The 22,417-nt window shown below is 42.4% G+C and overlaps 1 protein-coding gene across 2 annotated transcripts in view; it reads right to left on the bottom strand.

The window, feature by feature from the left end:
* The window catches only part of parga (poly (ADP-ribose) glycohydrolase a), a 29,930-nt gene extending 7,890 nt beyond the window's left edge, over positions 1-22,040 (bottom strand). Inside the window, exons 1-14 of one of the 2 annotated variants that reach the window (XM_078288879.1) lie at positions 21,904-22,040; positions 21,308-21,406; positions 21,052-21,117; positions 20,072-20,731; positions 19,776-19,920; positions 18,736-18,858; positions 18,516-18,596; positions 18,113-18,187; positions 12,847-12,939; positions 11,176-11,330; positions 7,251-7,330; positions 7,067-7,127; positions 4,919-4,994; positions 2,775-2,922 (exon numbers count right to left, since the gene is read on the bottom strand). In XM_078288879.1, coding sequence (XP_078145005.1) covers positions 2,775-2,922; positions 4,919-4,994; positions 7,067-7,127; positions 7,251-7,330; positions 11,176-11,330; positions 12,847-12,939; positions 18,113-18,187; positions 18,516-18,596; positions 18,736-18,858; positions 19,776-19,920; positions 20,072-20,731; positions 21,052-21,080 — 1,726 coding nt within the window. In that variant the 5' untranslated portion in view covers positions 21,081-21,117; positions 21,308-21,406; positions 21,904-22,040. The remainder of the gene's footprint in view (positions 1-2,774; positions 2,923-4,918; positions 4,995-7,066; positions 7,128-7,250; positions 7,331-11,175; positions 11,331-12,846; positions 12,940-18,112; positions 18,188-18,515; positions 18,597-18,735; positions 18,859-19,775; positions 19,921-20,071; positions 20,732-21,051; positions 21,118-21,307; positions 21,407-21,903) is intronic. The other variant, XM_071908164.2, reaches the window with a different exon arrangement.
* Positions 22,041-22,417: the final 377 nt, after the last annotated feature.

The following is a 22,417-nucleotide window of genomic DNA, read 5'->3' as shown; positions in this document are numbered from 1 at the left end:
TGTTTCTTTGTTTGCTGAGGGTAAGAGCATTTCCACTGGGGATTCAGGGTGTACAGGAGTAAATGAAGAGAGAGATGAGACAAGAAGTGATGAGGGAGCAATGAAAGAAAGCTCTTTCTTCATGACTATCTGGATGAATGGGGGTAATAAGTGATTTATGCACGCTCAATGATCAATGATTAAAAACACCTACACACATCCTATGTGTATGCTGTAACTTCACACTGTTTTTACTCATATTCTCATTTTCCCCTCATTTGTTCTATATTGCATATAATTAGGTTATATTTTTTCACTTTTTCATACTGCAAATATTTCATACCTTTTATACCATTTATATTGTAAATTTTGTCATTCATTTTTCTTTGCCACATTAAGTTCTGCTGCTACTACTGCATCTATTTTGCACACTCTTTTAATGCTGTAATCCATGCATTATTATTTTTTTCTACTTAGCATGTTCCAATGTTGAAATTGTTGGTTGTGTACATTTACATAACCCTCATTTTGCTATGTTCTTATTTACAATCTATTTTTCTTTGCTGTATCCTACTACTATTAGCTGCTGCAACAGCCTAAATTCCCCACAGGGATCATTTAATTTTCATCTTACATTGCCATCTGTGGTCCAGAGCAAAAGGCAACAACCCCTGACTCTAACCAATGGTGGACGAAGTACAGCTGAGAGGCAGGAGGGAAGGTGGGATGCCGAGAAGGGGAGGAGAGAGGAGGGTGAGAGGGAACGAGCGAGGGCGGGTCACTTAAACAGGTTGACTCAGGCACAGTGAGTTGGAGGTTGAAAAATAGAGCAATTCTGCTGGAGAGAAATGAAGGATAACTGGGCAGTCCCAAGTGAATCAATGCAATGGATTTACCTTCAGACTGGATGGAAGGAGGGAAAGAGGAAAAAAATGAATGGAGTCCAATAAACACATGGGGCTCAATGAACGGGAGAAAATAACTCTCAGAAGAAAAAAAAAAAAAAAGGAGAAATACACTCCTGAACAGCACTGGACATTGGGTAATTACTGCTGAACTAGCCTAAAAAGAAGGATGGCATACACAAGAGGGACAATATGCCATTAGGTGGATAACATTTGCCATTAGGTGGACGCTTTTATCCAAAGCACCTTACAGAACCATGAGCGCATTTGTTTTTCACATGGGTGGCACCAGTAGGAACCAGTGTTAGAGCTCTGTTTTACCGTCTGAGCTGCAGAACCTTTACAGGGTTCGACAATAAGGACTGCTTGGGCCAGTTAATTGGTCAGTCAGTGCCCGAAAAAAAGTTTCTGGTCTTACTATTCCTCATCTGGTGTTATTAACCTATTATCGTTGCCTCTCTGCGTTGCTACTGGCCCACCCTCCTCTCTGTTGCGCTTTCTCTAACCAATCAGATTGGGGTTGAAAATGGCAAATCAATCCTGTACTGTTTGTACGTTTGTTGATGAATTCTCAGTAGGGTGGATCGAGCTGGCTCATTTTTTTCGAAGGCACCAACATTACCGTAAAACACACACTCAATGCCCACGACACACCAGCCAGCAGCAGCTAGCCTGTATGTTGTTGGCACAGCGGTTAGCTAACAACCTTTCATCATGTCTGATTAATGTACTGGCAAGATGGATGAATGGAGAGACTTAGCAGGCTCATGAATTTCCACTCTGGTTTATGTTTTTTCTTCTTTTTTCCATTTTACTGATGATTCTATTCATAGAAAAGCTTTTATCAGTTGGTTATGAGGGCTAATCCAAGAATAGAATAAGTGCAACAAGGACACATTTATAATGTATAAAAAAATTGTTATTTTCATTTTTGCCTGCTGGGCCAGTGAAAATATGCTAGGGGCAAGTAGAACTCTGACCTACTGGCCCAACTGGGCAAGTGCTCCATGACATCTTGTACTTGTAGGCCTACATCTCAGTGTAATCTTTTCATATGTTGGAAAATGACATTACACTTTTGATGTGAAATTAAAAGCTTAAGCAGTGACAAATAATTTAAGTAATTTAAGCATATATGTTATACATACAGGAATCATACTTGTTGGCAGATGTACAGAAATGTGTACATATCCTAGATTAGATTCAAAGCTATGTCCTGATCTTTTGTGAGTAGATATAACCCTGAAATGTACAGAATTAATTATTACATTCAGTCAGGCGCTAACTAGGACAATATAACACTGTACATAAGGCAAAACACAAAGATGTTTGCGTGTGTGTGTGAGAAACGTGTATGCCACTTTTAGGAAGTGACATAAGAGGGCAGGTGTTCCTCAGAATATGTGTCTGCACAACCAGACCACAGCGATACCTTCAATCTATCCCATAGATGAAGGGAGGACAGGGAGACAGCAGGGGAGGAGGGAACAGACAGAGTCAAATGAAAGAGAGACAAAGTATCAGAAACAGAAGATCACAGATGAAATTGAGAAAAAGAGAAAGAGTAAGAAATCGAGAGAGAGAGAACTTGCGACGAGGGAGAAAATATCAGGCACAGTAAGAAATGCCAGAGAAAGCAGAGTCTGAGAGCTGCTGAGACCAAGAAAAACAAAGAGAAGAAGGAGCAGGCTAAAGAAAAGCTAATTTGTTTATTTGTATGCATTGTGGGATATAAAGAGGGAACATGGCCTGGCTCATTGACACCATTATGATGAGAGCTTTGAAGGGCTAAAAGTCCAGCGTCATCACACAAAGAACCCGCTGTTGTGGCACTCACTGCTGTGCCAAAATTCTGTCACTCTTCAAAACCAAGGAGCGTGTGTGAAGTACCTGTGATAATGAGGCATTCGTTGTATTCCAGAGCTTCTGTGAAAAGGCGAGAGACGATGAGTTCCGGGTTGATGAGGAACCTGATCTCCTCCTGGACCAGCCCTAGTCCTGTTACTCCTCCACCTACCAGCCTGTTAGCAAAGTCCACCTGGAAATAAACACAAATACACACAGCTGATTGAAATTGTGATTGAAATTAGTTATAGACATTTCATACTTCATTTTCGCTTCTTAACAGCTTTCGCCAGTGCTCCGAAACATCATTGGACTGTTAAAATGGAATGGGAGACCCTTGTTGAACTCAACTTATCCATGGTGTGCAAGAAAGGTTGAGGATCTGTTAAGACATTCTGCAAATGCTTCCTAACAAAGGCTCGGCCTTGTATTTACAACAAATCTTGGTTCAAATATGTTAATATGTTGCCCTTTGTCCTGTCCATTCAATAGAGCTGAGGAGAGTTGTGCTGCAAGGTTTGGCTACCATCACTCTCATTATTTGAACAAATGACTCTGTTAGCGTGTCCTTATCTGCCACCCACTGTGGCCATTTAACACAGATAAATGTCTAAGGATCACAACACTGCTTCCTGCTTGGAAATAATCAACTTAGCGCATCGTAGCAAAACAACATACATGAAAATCAAGTCCACAGGGAGAAATGAAACATGATATTATTATTTGCACCCTGGGCAGGACTTGATCCCAGGCCAGCGGTACACATGTGGTTCCAGATGCTGAACCATTTCTGGGAACTCCAAACCAATTTTCTCAATTTCTCATGAAATGCTACAGGCTACAGACAAAGAAAACGTTGCTACAGGATAAAGGATGTGTGCTTCCACCTTCACCAGCAATATGATCCCATTTAAATTGCAAATAGTTCATGAAAGTCTGCCAATATGGATTTTATTTTTACCATTATTAAATTTTCAGCTTTTTCAGTGTTTGATTATTGACACAAAACCTGTTAAACAGCATTCAAAGTCTAAGATACACTAATTGTCTATAAACCCCAAATTGTTAATGGAGGACTTCAACATTCCCATATAGGCTTGAACCCCTGAATTGCAGCTTGTGGCTAGATTTAATAGTCCTTTTTTCAATGCAGGAAATATTTTGTTGTGATGCTGGAGCCTTAAGCTCTGCAAGCTCCCTCCTTGTTTTTGGGGCATGGATAAGAGGGCAACCCATTCACTCACAATGCTGCTATTTAAACAGTCTGTCAGGGGTGAGGGTTGTGCTCACTGGCCCACAGCCACGTCACTCTGTGTGACAGTGGGAGCGTGTGTATGTGAATGTTTTCTCACAATCGCTCACCTCGTCATCTCCTTCACTCGTTTACCCCTAACCTCACCCCCTCACCCTTCAATCTCACCTCCTGACAGAATGACAGCCCGCTCCGCCCTATCAAAACTCCGCACCCAACCAGTGTCCAGCCTGCTGAGGTAGCCATCAATCCGCCTGCAGGACTCTTGGCCCGTTGGGTCGCCCCTGTGAGACGGCTCACCCCCCATCATCTTTTTCTCCCTGCGCCCCTCTCTCCTCACCCCACCCCAGGGTCCTCTCCTCCACCCGAGCCCCTCTGAGCTACTCATGTGTACACATCAGCTGTCAAGCCAGAGGAAAAATGCACCAGCCACCGTGGAACACAGAGGGGAGCGAGGAGCAGAGGTGAATCAATGTAGACAGACAGGGAGCCGGAAATGTACACAGATATGCACAAAATTATACACCCGAATTTGAGCTACAGAAAGTAGACAACTAGGCAGACAAGCAGTAGACTGGGTATGACCTATGAAAGCTGAGGGAAAGCCACGGTGACAGTCAGAAACATGTAGGGCTGGGTAATTTTTGTCAGGTTTTCTTTTTTTTTGCCACAGTAACAATCGCACAAATAGATGTAGATGATAGGCAGTCCATGACACGCCAAGTCTAAGGATCCGAGCTAACAATCTTGACATTGAGTTTGTGTTGTCACTGTCACAAAATGAAGTGCGTTTGCCATTGACTGAGAGGCATAGGCGGGTGTACTGACTTTCATAAGGCCAGGTAGACTGACTTTAGTTACATCAGCAGCGGGTCCTCGGTCCTGCAGTATAAATGAATACCAATCACTCAATGCAAAACTCCAAAGGAATTCCCACCTGCAGCATCCCGTATCCATCATCCTCAATCGTTCCCTCACAAGTGATATGAAGGCGTGTCAGCTGAGTCTGGGAACTGCGTAGAAAGATGAAAAAACTTTCAGTTACTCCTTCACTAAAGAGTAGTTAACACACAACCCATCATACAGTGGATGGTGAACTTGAATGACTGTCAATGTGCTTGTTTCACTGTTCCAAAAGGGGTAACACCACTGTAGTCAATCATTTGTGTACCAGACTAAGCCTGCATTACACAACTTGGAAACACACCAGTGTGGAAAGATTTGCACACAGTTTACAAAACAGGACCTTCAGTAAAGTCTGTGCATATTGAAAAAAAAAATTCATAGCTTCAAAAAAAAACATAGCTCTTGTTTTGAAGTTAAATAAAAGAATGACTTCAGACCCTTAAACGTCTTCTTTATGAATCATTATGCCTGGGGGAAAATACCAGGCATGAAGGAAGAGAAACGCCTGGGGACTGATCCAGTGCTCTACGGGTATTTGAATGCAATAATTTAATGTGCTATACCAGAATTACAGCTATTCTCTACAGTGCCTCCAGAGACTAATCAACCCACTTGACTTTTTCTGCATTTTGTGGTGTTGTCAAGTTGGATGGGGAGAGTCTGTGAACAGCTCACAGGTAGCCAGTTTTCAGTTTTGTTAGGAGGACGCCAGCACACAGTTTTTCAACCCCTTTTTGTTATAGTATTATGGTCTTATTTTTATAAGTTGAAATTATCATCCTTTTGAATCAACACTATTCTTCTACCACCAACCTGTGTGGGCACACAACAACACTACAATCAACACTACAATAAACGCTACAATCAACCATTGAACAAGGTAAATGGCCTTAAATCTTTTTTTTTTTTTTTTAAGACTTATTTTAGGCATTTTATGCTTTATTTGACAGAGTTAGTGAGAGAGAGACAGGAAGGTATGGGAGAGAGAGAGAGGGGAGGACATGCAGCAAATGACCGCAGGCTGGATTCGAACCTGGGTCGCTGCAGGAAGGTGGTACGATGGTATGCGCTCTACTCGGTGAGCCACCGGGGGGCCCAATAGCCTGAAATCTTACTTCATACATGGAAGTGTGTTGGAAAACCTCCTGTGGCGCGTCTGTTGTGGCTAAGAAATTATGTGGAACATATCTGCTGGAAGTCACACAAGGACTTTAACATGCTTGTTGTGAAGCCATTCCCGTGCTGATTAGGTCGTATGCTTAGGGGTCATAAATCACCCCAATCTAAGGTCTGTGGCACTTTGAAGTTCTCCACAATAATTGGCCTGTATTTAGTTCCATTCATTGTTCCCTCTATCTTTAAGTCTCCCAGTCCCTGCTGTTGTAAAGCCACTCCCCCCCCACAGCATAATGCTGCCACCACCATGCTTCACGGTAGGGATGGTGTTAGATGGCTGATGAGCTGTGCCCAGTTTTCACCAGACATAGCACTTTGCATCACAGCTAATGAGGTCAATTGTCGTTTCACCACAGAATCTTTTGCCTCATGCTCTCAGAGTCTTTCATGTGCATTTTTGTGAACTCCAGGCTGCTGTCATTTGCCTTTTCTCCCCCAGGAGCAGCTTCCTTTTGGACACTCTGCCATGCAGCCCAGATCTGTGAAATGCTGCACTGACTGATGTCCTTCTGGCAAAATTTCCCATTGTAGCCAAGGGCCTCTGTAGTTCTGTTAGAGTGGTCCATGGGTTCTTGGTCAACACTCTGACTAAGGTCCTTCTTGTTCGGTTGCTGAGTTTGGTCGGATGACCAGTCGTAGGAAAAGTCTGGGTAGTTCCATATTTTTTTCCATTTTCTAATGATGGAACCTATAGTGCTCTTGTGAAATCCCAACACTTTAGAAATTGTTGTATACCCTCTCCCAGATCTACGCCTTCTCACAATTTTGTCTCTGTCTATTGACAGTTCTTTGAATTTGGAGTGTCACTGTATAGGAATTGAATACTGTGTGCAGATCATTGACAAAAAAATCTATCTATTTTGAATTCAGGCTATAACTCCACAAAAAGGTGGAAAAAGGCAGGTAACACACTGTGTCCATTGGCTGCACATGTAAATGATTGGATGTAAACTAAAAGTATCGGTCGTTAAATTCATACATGCAGTGGAATATAGTGTAGTACCTTTCCCAGTTTGGAGAGCTACTCAAACTTTGTCTTGTGAATGTAACAAGACCTCTGGGCCCTTGGAAAGAAGAAAAATTCAGAAATCAACAATTGTTCAACAACTAAAAAAAAAAATATAAAGAACAGAGGAGGAGCATTCAGTACAACACAACATGGGATATATTCTATATTTGAGGCTTACTGATCTTTGTGACTCTCCTGAAGTAACACAACAGAGTTTTCAGTTTCTCGATCTTCTTTGGTGAAGAACCCTCGAATAATCTGAAAAGAAAGCAAAAGACATTTTGAGTTCCCAAAAGAGATTCTTGTGGGCCACTGACATAATATAGTGAATTAAAGGGTGTTTAGAGTCTCTGACAAATGCTATCTTTTTATATGAAATATAATTTTTTGGTATTAAACAAAATTCTGTTTTAGTACATTTTGGGGGATGGGAGGCATTAATGTTTCACTCAGCATCATTATCTATAGCTCAATGCACAACCACGCTATGGCATGTCATGAGTCAGGTCAAGCTTTCAAACTGGCACGATGTCTCTCCCATCTCCCTCCATCCTTTATACAATGGCACTGCCTGAGGCCCTGTTTCAGTTCTTCAGAGAGTCAACATAAAAACTAGAGGGGAGAGAGCGAGAAGGGGAGACAGAGAGAGAGTGAGAGAGAGAGCAAGAGGAGTGAGAGAGAGAGCAAGAGGAGTGAGAGAGAGAGCAAGAGCAAGAGAGAGAGAGAGAGAAAGAAAGAAAGAGAGAGAGAGAGAACGAGCGCAAGAGAGAGCGAGTGCAAGAGAGAGAGCGAGAGCGAGAGCTTTGGGTGGACAGCTTAAACCAACCCCGTTCTGATACTCTCCCTCCATTAAAAGCAACCTAAGCTGATGTCTAATCACAGTTCAGCATTCATCTTTCCCTCCCACTGCCTTCTACCCACAAAAGGAAAGAAAGCAAAACAGAGGGGACAAATGAAATGACAAAGGTAATGCACTAAAAGCCCTTTAGTGAGACCAAAAAAAAAAGCAAATTTATTGAAGGCAATCCCTGCTTATCGACTAGAGTTTTTCCCACTCTTTCCATTTCTCACTCACTGCCTCACTCTCACTCACAGACACCCCCCACACCCCCCCCACTCCCTTACTCAGTGAGGACAATTTGGCATAATGTACCCTGGAAGAGAACCTGCCTGTGACATAAGTGAAAAACTAGTGGATGAGGGTGAGCTTTCCAGTATAGCCACAAATCAGAGGTTGTTGAAGAGAGAAAAGCAATTAATTATGAAGGATATAGTTACACCAGTAAATAAACATAGGAGAATGGCAAGATTGTATTTTTTTTTTTTTCTAAGGAATGTCCTGTTAATAATTTGGTTTTTATTCTCTACTGTAACCTTACCTACTAAATAATGTGCACCAGGAAACATAAAGTTTCTGACAACTGGACTATTACCAATTATTTTCTTGCAGATGAGGTAGGGCATCACACGGTCACACAGTTCATGAACAAAAAAACAGGATCTCATCTCAATAATGAGCTTTCATTATTGAACAAATTGTTTAACGGGTTTTCCTATGTCATTCCCTTCTCAGACAGAGTAAAACACAAGCCAAAGAGATAACTCTCTGGCTCCCTTCCTCCCCCTCGTATCTATCCATCACTTAACAGAGGACAAACCTTGACAGTTCTGCCAAAACAGCAATCAGCAGATTGCTTGCTGCTCTGCTTGTCCAAGACAGAGCGCCACTGTAGCCGATAAGCAAAGTGACGGACACTCCCTCAATTACGGGGGAAAGGGAGGGCTAGTAACGATCCAGGGCCCATTTTAGCTGGCGCTGGTCGTCTTGTCTTGTCTCATCTTCTCAGAAACACTCAGACTATTTTTTCTCTTTCCTGCAGTTGGCTGCAGGCAGAAATGCTGATAGTGAAGGCAGGGCCAACCTCCTGCAACCCAGCGCTGGCATGGGTCTTAAACAGCCAGCCCTGCCATCAGAATCAATGCTTACATTATTACACAGGCCTTCCCACTTAGCCCACCACTGACAGTTGATGGGGACGGAGATATCATGTGCTGATACAGGCACACTGAGATGACTGATTGTGATTGTAGGATTAGGGTTTAAATAAAATGAGGCAGTTGGAGGGGGGAAATGTGAGCCAAATCAAATGGTCACACAGATAATCAATATGACAATCCCTGGGATTCATAAAATAATACTGTTGAACCCCCAAGGGAGAGCAGATGGCTAATTAGACTAAAAGATAGCAGTTGGGGCCTATGGGGATTGCTGGAAAAATCTAAATTACACAGTGCTAAACCTACCCTTCATGTTCTATACAGAGTATAAGCACTATCATAATAGAGTATGACCAAACCAACGTCTCCAGCTGTGTCAGACTACAGTACCAGCCGTTATCGCATACCACTAATGAGAGGTAGGGTGCCTCAGAGAAATTGGGAAAAATTGAATTGTGGTGAAATCTGGACTATGTCCAGTGTTTATGGAGGTGCCTACGGTCCATGTGTATCAGAGCTGGTAACAAAATCCTGCAATAACTCTGTTTACCGCCCCGCAACAAATCCACTTCCTAGCTATTATCAACCCTGGCCAAATCTAGTTAAAGATGTTAGTGTCCAAAATATTCCTATCAAATGCAATTGGGTGTCTGCTGAACACTTTCTTACCAAATGTCTTGAGCGGAAATAATAAAATAATCTAATCTAGACAAATACAACAACAATTAAGAAATCATTATCCAACAGAGTAAGCCTGACTTCATTAACAAAGACAGATTCCAGAAAACTGTGACGATGGACTGGAGTGCAGTAACTGGAGTGTTGCCTGCACACATTACAACAGTATAGTGGAGGCTACGTACTTCAAGTATAACAATGGGATAGCTATTACTGTCATACATTTAGGCCTGACTAGAGACATGTATCATTCAACTCACTTCCACATAAAGTCAGAAAGATGAAGAGAGGCCACAAAGAGATGGATAGCTGTACACTTTAAAACATACAGTCTATCAAAACATTCATTTGTTTCAATTAGCCATCCCAGGCTTTCTTAACACACCACTGGGTTTGAGTAGGTAGAAACAGAAAACACCAATGAAACACTCCTACACTGACACTCTCTCCCACACAAAGCACAGAACAGAAACCGGCCCAGAGAGATTCCCACTGCAGTCGCATCCTAAGCCTATAAGGTGACAGAGGCAGTTACAGCATACAATGTAATGGCACACAACTCAAAACAAGCATAGATCTGCTGTGTGACAAAATCAAATTACAGACCACATGCTGGAGCTTTCTTTAAAGGTCAGACAGCTTTTCATGACCGTACTGTATGCCAGCTGCAAAATATGGCAGTTATTTTGAAGAAACTTTAGTGCTGCACTGGAAACACTCGAAACACATGATGTTTACACAGCACTGACTAAATGAGCAGAAGCTGAGTGAAAATGTAGAATCCATCATTTTGGGGTTTTCAAGGCAGTAGTGCCCCCTTATGGAAATATGTTTACTTCCCTCTAGATTCTAGGATCACTAAAAACAGAGCCACTCAATCCTTACACATTCTACCTGACTATGGTGTATAGCCCTAATAAATCATAGCTCATATCTTTTAAAAAAAGTATTACATTCCTACTTATTGGGGGATTCCACTTTTACTCAAAACACTGTGAGAAATCTGGTCCTGTAATTTAATTTGCTGTGTCTGTGGCCAACAAAACCTTGTTAACATGGAAAGTTCACACAGTGGTGGAGGGCTAGATATGAGCATAATGACCCCAGTGAGTCCAATCATACTCCTGTCTGACAGCATTGTGAACTTCTCTCATTCTTCTTCTTGAAGCTTATGGACTACAGCAATGAAGCTAACTGAGGATCAATATCTGAGTCTGCTAAGGCCTATTCGGTCTTCTGCTTAAAGTAATGGGTTACAGAGGGACTCAGAGAGGGAATGTCATTTTTGTGAATGAAATACATAGAACTCCTGCAGCGCCGCCCTGCCAAGATCACGCTGGCTAAACACCGGTATGAATTACCTTAGTGAGCTATTGATCATTGTTTTGTGTCCCTCCAGTTTGGAGCAATGGATAGTGTGCCTTTACCTGTAGAAGTTGATCTCAGGGTAATTGGAGTACTCTGACTTGCGGGAGTTGCGGCGGGGGAATGTGCAGAAGAAGGCATTGGCCAGCAGACAGGCTATCTGCTCCTGAGACAGAGTCAGGGAATGGTTCATCCTTGACTTCAGTAGGGGAATGGGCTGAGGAGCAGAGAGAACAAAACCGAATGAAGAAACAGGGAGTGCAAGGAAGGGGTGGTGACAAAGAAAGCACAAAAAAAAGAAAAAGTAGAGGGACAGGAGACCAGGGCGGGGGGGGGTGGGGGGGAGTGGAGACATGAGGAAAGAGGCAGAAGAAACACACAAAGCTACATGGGTGGGTGCAGTAGGGTCGAGGGGCTGGTGGGGGAAGATAATTAGTTTAGCAATCCAGCAAGCAGGAGAGGCAGGGAGAGTTCCATTAGGTAAATGGGTGGTAGTAATTAAGGTCCTGGGCTTCTTGCTCTCTCCCAGGCTGGCTCAGTCAGACCCAGAGGGCCCATCCATCTCTGCTGATTAGAGCTAAAGAGCCTCCCAAGGCTGCCCTGATGGCTGATCAATACCAGCTCTAATAACACACACATAAACATTAGCCTCGCCGCTAAATACCGCAGAGAAAAGGGAGACAGTAGGAATGCTTCATTATCCAACCACCAGAAATAGCGCTCTCATGAGGTGAGATCTGTACCAGAAGGGCTGTCCTTTAGGTAAACCTGAAGATGCTTTGACTTTCTGACCGTGGTTTCTGTCTCCAATCACGACTAGAATGATTCTCCTCTCCTGACCAAAGTGGGGGTTGAATAAACTATTAAATTAAATTGAGAAAACTGAATAGAGAATTGAATTAGAGACATACAGATCTTGGCATTCTTGTGTGTCCATGATAGATGACAGAAAAAGAAATGAAGACAGATGGGTATGACATTTAAAAGATCTGTGACATCAGTCAGCTCCATTTGACGTGAATAAAAGAGAGGGCTTGTCTGGTTTAATGTTACCCTGGTCTCATGGAAAGGGGGAGGCAGGGGGGGATTTTTTCACATTCATTAATCTTTTCCTTAGCCAAACTCCAAAATGGCAGGCAGAAATTGGGTATCATTTCCTATTGATTCCCAAAACATCGTTGCTCACTGTATCTCATAACATTGGAGGAGAGTGGTCTAGTGTGGAAATCAAAGTGAATAGGCTGTATTGAATTTTAATCTTAAAAAAGAACTGGCCTTAGCTTAGTGGAGCACTGAATGCAGCAGTATGTGGGCTCCTGGGGTGAATTTCTTCAAATCCACAGGCATTACACATCAGACAGATGACTGGACACGAGACAGACCTCTCCTCCTTCGCTCCCCTTTTCTAATGAAGCAGTTCTTGCTACAGACGGAAAAGGGGCATTCATTACCTACCAGCTGTAACTCACGAGCAGATCCTGTACAACATCCACCGTCTAATCCTTCTCCTCTCCTCCCTTATTGCCGACACTTACACTCTTCCTCCTCCTCCTCCTCACCTTAATACCGCCAAACACTTGACTTCCCACAACCAATCTCAACTGCCCACCTTTCTATCTTGTCACACAACTCAAACATAAACAACCCCCCACCACATACACATACATAAACATACAAAAATCACACACACACACACACAACTAAAGTACTAACACACAACATATAACACGTACCATTGTGCAGAGGCGAGGAGCACTGAGCGCCAACTTCACCATGGCTGGGAGGACGACCTCTAACAGGTGTTGCGCCTCGCAATGCTCAAGACACTGGAGAGGAGGAAAAGGAGGAAGAGGAGAGAGGCAGACAGGCAAAAGCATTGTTAAACGGGACATCTCTGTGGAGCTGTCTGCCTAGTTAGGCAGACGATTACTCAGAGCCAGCAGTCAGAGTGACTGATTAGATCTCTAGTGATGTGCCGTTTGTTAACACTGCGTTTTACTACCAAAAAAACAGTTAATGTAAAGGTTGTTCTCGGATAAATGTTAAAGTCACAATGAAAAATGAAAAAATATTTTTTAACCATGTTAGTTAATTGTCCATATCACAACCCACTTAGCAAGAAATGACAAAAAATGTAAAATTTGTATATTTATATCAAACTCTCATTACTTTTCCTTCCTGGAAAACCAGTGTGTGTACCAGTAGGCATCCATAAAAATTCCAACCAATAATACCAACACAGATTTTGAGCATCCCTCTCCTCCACCCCTCCCATCATATAAAACTTGCAACTTCACAACTTTCAGTGTGACACGAGTGGCAACATGGTATGGTGGTGCATTTTTGGATGTTCACCCCTAAAACCCTCTTTTCTTAAGACACCATGGTTGTGTCCCGGTGGCTTGAATTTATTCATTTTGAATAGTCTGAAATTTGTGACAGTTTGAGATTATGCGCAAAGCATCTCACAGTGGTTGCTTCACCAACTACACAGAGCCTGCAATGGGTTTCACTGCCTTTCTCTTTCCATGTTTGTTATAGTCCAGCCCACACACTTTTGAACAGGCCCTCCCTATGTTACGTCCCACCCCAAAATCTTATTTCAACCGGAAATACATCGAATTACGGAAGACAGACACCACTGAAATGTTTTTTCCTTGTCACTTTAACTGTGTTACACTTGAACTTCTAATAAAGGCACAATATCAGATATTTTGAAACTTCAAAGCCTCCAGAACATATTATGGTTAGATGGCCAAATTGTACATTTTTACAAGCTGAATAGCACTTTTTTTTTTTATTTCTTTAGGGTTTAATAATGTCTGGCTAGAAAAAGAAACACGATGAAATAGGTGAGGAGTAGCCAACTGCTTGATGGAAAGTGTAAATGGTCTAATAATAATGTCTTGGGAGCGAGGCTGTGGGAATAACCCAATACTACCGACACCCAATATCTAAGGAAGAGGGCCCAATTCTCTCATATCCACCAAATGAGTGAGCCAAGTGTCAGCAAAGGTTGGGAAGGTTTATTGTTGTTCATAGGGTGAACTCCCACTGGTCAGATATCAATAATCCCAACACTACGCTTCAATTCAGCAGCGGGAGAACAAAAAGAAATGCAGCAGAGCCGGTCACGACACAGAACTTGTTGCAGACCAGGCTGCCATCAATCTGGGAGCGAGCCTGCCGCGGCCGGGGCATCCATACTTCAGCCTATAGCTTACCTCAGCATCCATCTGCGATTCCCTCTAAAATAAACACCCAGTTATTCCATCATAGACCTTGATTTACAACGCAATCACTTATGAGTGTATTGGCTCCGAATGTCAGTGTCATCAATCACTTGCCTTATTCCATCAAGGTTAGTAGGGGAGCTTGCCTGATTAAATGGACCTTCTGGAACAAATGCAAATGACCAATTGTGGAGAGAGAGGCAGGGTGGTTTGATTTCAAACAGGAAGTCTTTGGCGGGTAATTTGGCCGGGGGCATTTATATGGCTGCAGAGCAGGCCTGACTAAATGCTGTCAGAAGTAATGAGCTGGCAGACATCATAAAGCGCTCCTGCGGGAGTAATAGATGGTAGTGGGTGACGGGGCAGGATGAGGGGAGAGAGATGAGCCCCCAGCCTTCCCACAGCTGAAGCAACCAGCCACTAGAGTGACACATAGGTTAGGCTGCACACACACACACACACACTATACCTGCTGTACCACATCCATACATCATAACAGACTGATATTAGGATCAACTGAGGCAGCAGGTTCCAGGACGACAGTCCAGATTTACTGCTGCATAGGCTAATGATCCATAACACTCTCATCCTCCATCCATTATGGTCTCTACAACTTATTCTCATTGCCAGGCAGCTCCACCTACTTAATCTTGATTTCACATTTTAATTTACAAGATCTAGCCAATGTTTTATTTAGTGGACATGATTTATTTGGTGAAGGTATAAGATGTTAAGGTGAAACGCTCTCCCACTTCAATACTTCTTTAATATCACTATGTGTGCGTGAGATAGAGAAACAAAGCAAGTGACAGAGTGCAACAGAGAGAGCGGAATATAAGTGTGTTGTCTGTCTGGCTACATTTGAATGTGGATGTGGATGTACTATATTTGAACATCCGCTGTGCTGTACTCTGCTCTGTACCGGGCTCCTGCTCAGACTTCAGACATTCATCAGAAAGTGACATCGTGACAGTTTCATTTGACAGGGGAGAGACAAGCCCTAATTTGGATATTCTTTTTTTTCCCCCCACAGCTATTACACGTGGAGTGGAGTGTCAATCACTGGCCCAGGGGCTATGTACCTCTTGACAATTACCCTAGTGCTGCACAAATGTTGCTGTAGATTTAATTAGGTCTGTTTGGCTGAGGTGAACGGCAGTAGGGATTCAAGATCACCGCCAACTACAGTAGAACTGGATTAATAGAATATTTTGTTAAACCTACAAAAGGAAAATGCGATCGGGATGGCAGCAGAATAAAATACATAGAAAAAAAGGTATGACAATGAAAGCATTAGAATTGCCCCTCGTCTCCCAGGCTGCAAGAAATTCAGTCCGTGAGATTGAATCCGAGTGAAAGAAATATTACTTTGGATTGTTCACATCTGTTGTGGAATGGCACCTGTTAACTTAAAACACATAAATCACTAATGCTCAAGTGCTGTCAGGATGCTCTGAATGCTCTCATTCTATGGACGCTAACTGGTATTGTGGATTTATGTGCAAGTATGCAATTGTCTGACTAATGGATTATATTATATACTATAATTTATGTTCAACAAAACAAAAAAACTAAAGTAATTTTAATATATTTGGTTGCATGCTACATGCACATTAACTACATTATGTTTGTGACCCATCAACAAAGCTTGATTCTTGACATTCTCCTTACAAATAATAATGAATTGGATGACAGCAACTCATTCTGCCAACATGTAGAACTTGAGAACTGTCACAACCAGTAGCCGGCAATCTGTACTTTTGCCACATATTCATCTTTTGATCAGAAATGCAAAGTCAATGACTATTTAGCAAAAAGCACCATGCTCACGTGACTGTTTTGCCACTGACTGCACATACTGTAAAAGTTTGAGTTCCATGGTCTTTGGTATTCAAACCTTGACCTGTCCTCCTCCTGTCAGCATCAGCCCTCCCTTGCTAAATGCCTGAGCAGTGAAGAAATGACGAGAGCGGAGGAAATACATCGCTCATGACCATGAGTGGACAGTTGGAGTCGCTGACGCAACACACAGGGGGCTGTACTTTCTTGCTGGCCTTACTTAGCATCCTTATAGATTTAATGGCCCCTTTTAATTAAATTGAGCTGTAAAATGGCTCAGGCAGCTATTGATCTACCGAGCTTTCTGCCTTACTCCGAGAAATTATTTCAGGGAGGAGAAAAAAGACCAGCTTGGACAAGAGTCGGAATTTGGCCATGCAATTAGTACGGAGAAGGGATGAAGACCCGATTCGACTATCAATCTGAGTGGACCGTAATCAGTATCAAACTCTTCCACTGAACTGTAAGAGCTCCATTAGAAGAATCATCTTGTTCTTAATGGCCCTAACCTGGCCATGAACTTATCCTGACTGGATTTTATAACAAACCACATGCTGTGACTAAATGCAAGTCGTCAAAATAGGTTTCTACTTGAAATTAATTTGCTATCTATTAAAAAAGTGTGGCTCTTTGCCACTTTAGATGGCTATATGGCCTGTCCATACATGAAGGTACTGCCTGTATATGATTCTCCTCCAGGGACACAGATGGCACCTATGGCACCTACAAGGTATTAACTGCTGTAAAAGTAGGGGAAGCCATGTTTCTACTAGACATCATCAGAGTAAGACTGATGCTTGTAAACTGGGAAAAAGAAAAAAATTATAACATATAATACATTTCACTTGTAAAACTGCTTTTAATAAGTAATGTGAAAACAATGAATGAAAGTATTCACCCTCATGGGAATAAAACAGAACTTTCTCTAACTACTGGTATCTAATTACAGTCCTTAACTGTGTAAACAGAAGACAGGGAGTGTTAAAGAGAAAGCGGGACAGAGACAGAAAGAAAGACAGGCATTCCCCTGGTTCATCTGCAACAGCTGCTGCCGCCATGCTCTGTACCCATCTGTCCTAACTGGATGATACACGTTTGCTCCTGTGAGACTCACAGGTATTGGAAGAGGAGGACTCACACTGTTGGGCTTGCAGCCAAACGGATAAGAGCACGCTTCCCTCTCGGTAAAAAAACTATTGTTAGCATTAACTTAGTTCCTCATTAGGGTAAATGACTAAAGACCGAGTTAATCGTGGTGAGGTGAACCAGCACTGCCAGCCTCTACAAGGGAAAGCTCAGGGGGACAAACTGTCAGCACTGTGATGCACACAACTGGCTGCAGTTCAATCAGGAGATGCTTTTTTTTTTATATGCCACTTCTCTTAAAAGGACTAATATGAAGGCCTATTATATAGGAAATTTAAAAAAAGGTTTTCCATTCAAAGATTTGGATTCAAATCTCATCTGCTACATGTTCAGCTAAAACAATTTCTCAGCTGAGACATTTAAATCATTACTATACAACATAAGTATAAAAAAAATATATATATAATATAATAGTATAAAAAAATCTAAATGTTTGACAAATACTTTTATTTTTTTACTATTTGCCAATTGAAGTCTGAAAATAGCTTGGCCTCATTCACCAGACAGCTCATAATTCAACAACAATACAACTTTGATGTCTGGGAATTCACTTTTTCAAAAGTAATTTATCAGGTGACCCAAGATGTCCTGTATTTTCAGACAAAATTCCTACAAACATTTTAACCAGAAAACCTTACATTTCAGGGCCTAAGGACGGCTTTGGCAACATAATGTAGCCAGTTGGTTTTTGGGAGCCTATTTTAATCTTCCTGCATGCCACTTTAATGTCCCGACCTAGCCTTTAAAAATCAGTTAACTGCTGTATGTGGGTACAGCTTACCTCTGTGCAAAGAAGGTTCAGGGCAGTGAAGTCCCATCTCTTTGCATGGGCTGTGTTGTATCTCAGTATTGCATCCTGTATATGGAGAGTTAGAGTTGTTTACTCACAATGGACAGATTTAACAGGTTTAATGTACAAAACTACACAGGATCTCAGATTACAGCGACATTCTTCCTTTAACGCATGCCTTTACCAGCTGTGATTGTTGCAAACACTGCCATCCTGTGGTTGTTTATGGAATCACTTTTTGTTTGCTATGACTGATCAATAGGAAGAATGTACTAAAAGCAGATGGACTCCTATATCAGAGACATGCTTTCATGGCCTAATGAGGGTGAGTGATGCAACTTTATCACTATATGCGGCCAAACTCAACCCAGTCCACCAGGCACAGTTGTCTTACCCTCACATCCAGAGAACTTTTGAACTCTCCCTCCAAGGCTGTGTGGATCAGCTCCCACCGACTTTGGACGCCACCTCCATCCTACACAACACAACACAAATGGGAACTTGCCAGTACAAAAACGTTCCTAACTAACTTTATCCTACATGGGCACCTTTGAATCAAATGCTGCACTGAACAGCTATAGAGCATGACTCTGTTATCCACATGTCTAGTATACCTCACTCTCCATAGGAAACAGATTCTTCTCAGAGCAGGGCATCTTCACAGACACGTCATCCCAGGCATCCTTGAACTTGGTGGGGTACGGGACAGGAACCTCTTCCTCTCTGAGGAGATCTGTCTGTAACGGGGAAACAAAGAGGCAGAAATATGAAGATGTCTCTGCAGGTTGTTGTTTGTAGAACAGAGGTGATTTAGATGACTGCTTCCTCTTTGCTTGTTAGCGGTAATAAAAAAGATGTATGTTGCAATAGCTGGCTCTTAATAACTTCTGAAAGATCTGACATGGTACATGCTTTAAATCTAAGAGGTGTTGTGGAATTAAGTATGACACACTCATTTAGACTAAAATATCACAGCAATATTTCTCCTGAACCCAATTAACGGAGAGGTCGCTATAAATATATAGAGACATGGTGCCTTATTTCAAACCTCAATAAACAACTGATCGGCATACAAGCTTGATTCTTGCCTTTCCAAAAAGTCAGCTTAATAAAAATATGTTCCACCTAGGTGGTTGACTAAACAACTGAACACAGTCCTGTGTTTTTCATTTCTAGACTTAACTGTCTTCCAGTAGTAACTAAATACTCAATATTGTTCTTGAGATTTAAGAGGAGATGGGAGAGCTCAGCTTGGGTGGGGTGGGGGTTGATGGCTAGACCAAGTTGTAGCTGCATAGCAGCACTGACAGTGTTCCTGTGGGACTAGCAGTGGAGGACAGTCTGATAGGAGCTTTACTGACAAGAGGCCCTAAGGGGATGGAGGATGACTTCACTCTGCCCAGCTCTGTTTCCCTTTTCCTCATTCTCTGCTTGTATCTAAACAGGCATAGACATCAACCAACACAAACCCTATATTCTCTTTCCCACTAACTTTTCCCTCTCCCTTTTCTCCTTTAAGCAGCACATTACAGTTCCACCCCACAACACTCAGTCACTCACATCTGCATGCTTTCTTTTTCTGACAGCAACAGCTTTCACAGCATAACACATACTAACAAAGAACACAAACACAATAAAAGGCTGCTGGACTCACCCTGATTGTGACAGTGTGGTTAGGCACTGCCTTCAGGTGAGAGAGAGGAGGGGCGCACTGGGGCATTCTTTTCAGCTCATCAATAGGTGTCCCCAACCATCTTCTGTCCATGTCATCAAATGAGAATGGGACACTGTATGGGACACTGCATGGGACAACAGCAGAACAGCTCAGTATATCACACTATCACTGACGGGCATGGAGAGCATGGTGGAGCTTGGATACAACAGGGAAGATGATTCTACAATAATAAAAAAGTGGTACTAAGTGAATATGTTGAGGAATTATATTTGTACCTTCCTACAGTGGGCCCTGTCTGGCTTTCAGTGAAGTCCTGATTTATATCAGATGATCCACTGCACTCCGCTTTCTCTACATCCTCTGCTCCCATGGCAACCGGCTGAACTCTGTCTTTGGCCAAACTTCCAGAATCAGAGTCTCTGACAAACGGCAGAGGTTCCACTGGTAGGCCACAGCGGCCTAAAAACACAATGCCATCATGGTCCTTGTCTGCAGAGTTAGTGACGAGCGGGGGTTTACAGATGGGGCTGTCAGGACTCAGCATCTCCACTTCACTGGGAGTACTCACAGCCTTCTTGGGACTATTACTGAGACAGAGGGTGAGTTTGGGATTGGAAGACTGTGCAGCTACACAGGTTGTTTTGACAGGGTGGGGATCAGGTGAGTTGGGCCTCTTAGATTTCTGCCCATTGGAACAGTACATCTGAGCTCCGATATTTTCGCTGCCCGCAACACCAGACTCTTCCAGTCCACTTGCAGTCCCACAGTCCATGGAGTTCTGAGATGCTGGTTCATCTTGTGTGTTCTCCATTGTCACACAATCATTTTTCATTTCATGCTTTGGGAGTCCATAAAAGAGGTCATCTTTTCCATCTGTAACATTTGTTTTTGGAATATCATTCTTGGCACCTTCTGGCTTGACTTCGGTAGTCACACTGCCACAAAACAGCAAGACAACAAATTATGAGAAGGTCTCATTAGCAGGTTGAATCTACATATTCTTTCTTTCACAGGCAAATATTACACACTGTATCTTATGTGTGCTCATTTCATTTTCATTTCACAAAGCGCAATTTGCATCTCCCTTGTTAAAATAATACATGCACATACCCCTTATTAGATAAAAAAAAAAAAAAAAAAAATGTACAGTAAATCAACTCAACCATCTGCCTTTAATTCCGGACAAATCATCCACAGCTGCCACACATGCACAAACACATTTCCAGCAATCCCAATGCTCATTAGACGGTTATACCTTCTTTGAGAATCCATGGCTTCATCCATCTTTGACAGGTCAGAGCAGATGAGTCAACAAACGCTGCTTAGGGAGAAAAGTCATATATGTCATATAACAGTAAAGTCCTCTTCCAAAAAAGTAGTTTACTGAGCCTGAACTGCAACAGTTGTGACAATTCAACAGAAGCCTACTTACGTGTGCATTAGGCTACACATTGCCCTTTTCCCCTCTGTCACTGGACTTTAAACAAAGCCAAGTACAACAACAAACATACCTTGATCTAGACAGCTAGGATATAGGTGTTTCTGCACTTTGTCCACTTTCACACGTCAGGAGGTGGGGCAGCTCCCCGGGGACAGTCGTGGCCACAGAGCTGTCAGATAAAGTGATATCAGCCTCCAATTTTAGCTTCTAGCCTAACGTCTCTGTTTCAGTGTCTGGCAGTCATTTTGGACAAATAAGCACCCTTTCAGCATGCACATCGCCAAGCAAATGAGCTCTTAAGGGGGACAAGCTGCTGTTGGCAGGCTCCACATCGCTAATATCAGCTAGCTAACTAACCTTAACCAACCCATACATTGTTTTTAACGTTAGATTCACGGTAAAAACAATAGTTAGTTAGTCGGCCGTCAGTAACACATTATTTGGTCCCAGCGCTTTGGTTACCAGCTAATTAACTTGATACGAACATAACGAACAGGAAAAAGACGTGTAACATTTGTCGCCAAGGAAGGTTTAGCTAGCTTTGACTGGCTGAAAATCTCAATTTAGCTAACGTGAGTTCGCTAGCTTCGATGCCCACAGATAGCACTAATTCAAGCTGATTAAGCTAGCAGTACTGTCTCCATGAAAAAGATCGATACAACTTACAAGCATGTCCCTCTTTGTGTTAGACGTCAAAGTTAGATTTATTACATTTTTTTCTATTTTTAGATACAATGATTTATCTTCAGACAAGAGATCACTCCAAATGTCATCGTTTGGTATTGTTTTACTTCCAATTCGTTGCTACTGTTACACCTTGACGGCAAAGAAAATTGAGACCAATCAAAGAACTCTCTTTGGGCGAAGAGGCGGGATCATAAGTAGGTATCTTAGCAACTGGATCGAAAAGGAGTTTACTGTCGTGCAAACCTTGAGGAAGATCGAACGATTGGTCAATTTTCCAGCGGGGCGTTTCATGTTATGAAGGCAAACCTCTTCATCCAGACAACGGGAGCTTTGCGGCGTTGTTGCTCTTGTAATAACGATAATATAAAACCTCCTTGGTAATAACTGCTACATCATTAATGCAGTAAAGTGAAAATAGCATCCAGTCTATTTTGAGCAAGTAGAGATAAGAGCTGCTACTGCTAGGATAGCTTGCCAGACTGCTACATTGGAG

The sequence above is a fragment of the Centroberyx gerrardi genome, chromosome 15 (genome assembly GCF_048128805.1).
Source record: "Centroberyx gerrardi isolate f3 chromosome 15, fCenGer3.hap1.cur.20231027, whole genome shotgun sequence".
Lineage (NCBI taxonomy): Eukaryota > Metazoa > Chordata > Actinopteri > Beryciformes > Berycidae > Centroberyx > Centroberyx gerrardi.
Note: the sequence above shows the minus strand (reverse complement) of the source record. Positions and strands in the feature narration are given on the sequence as shown.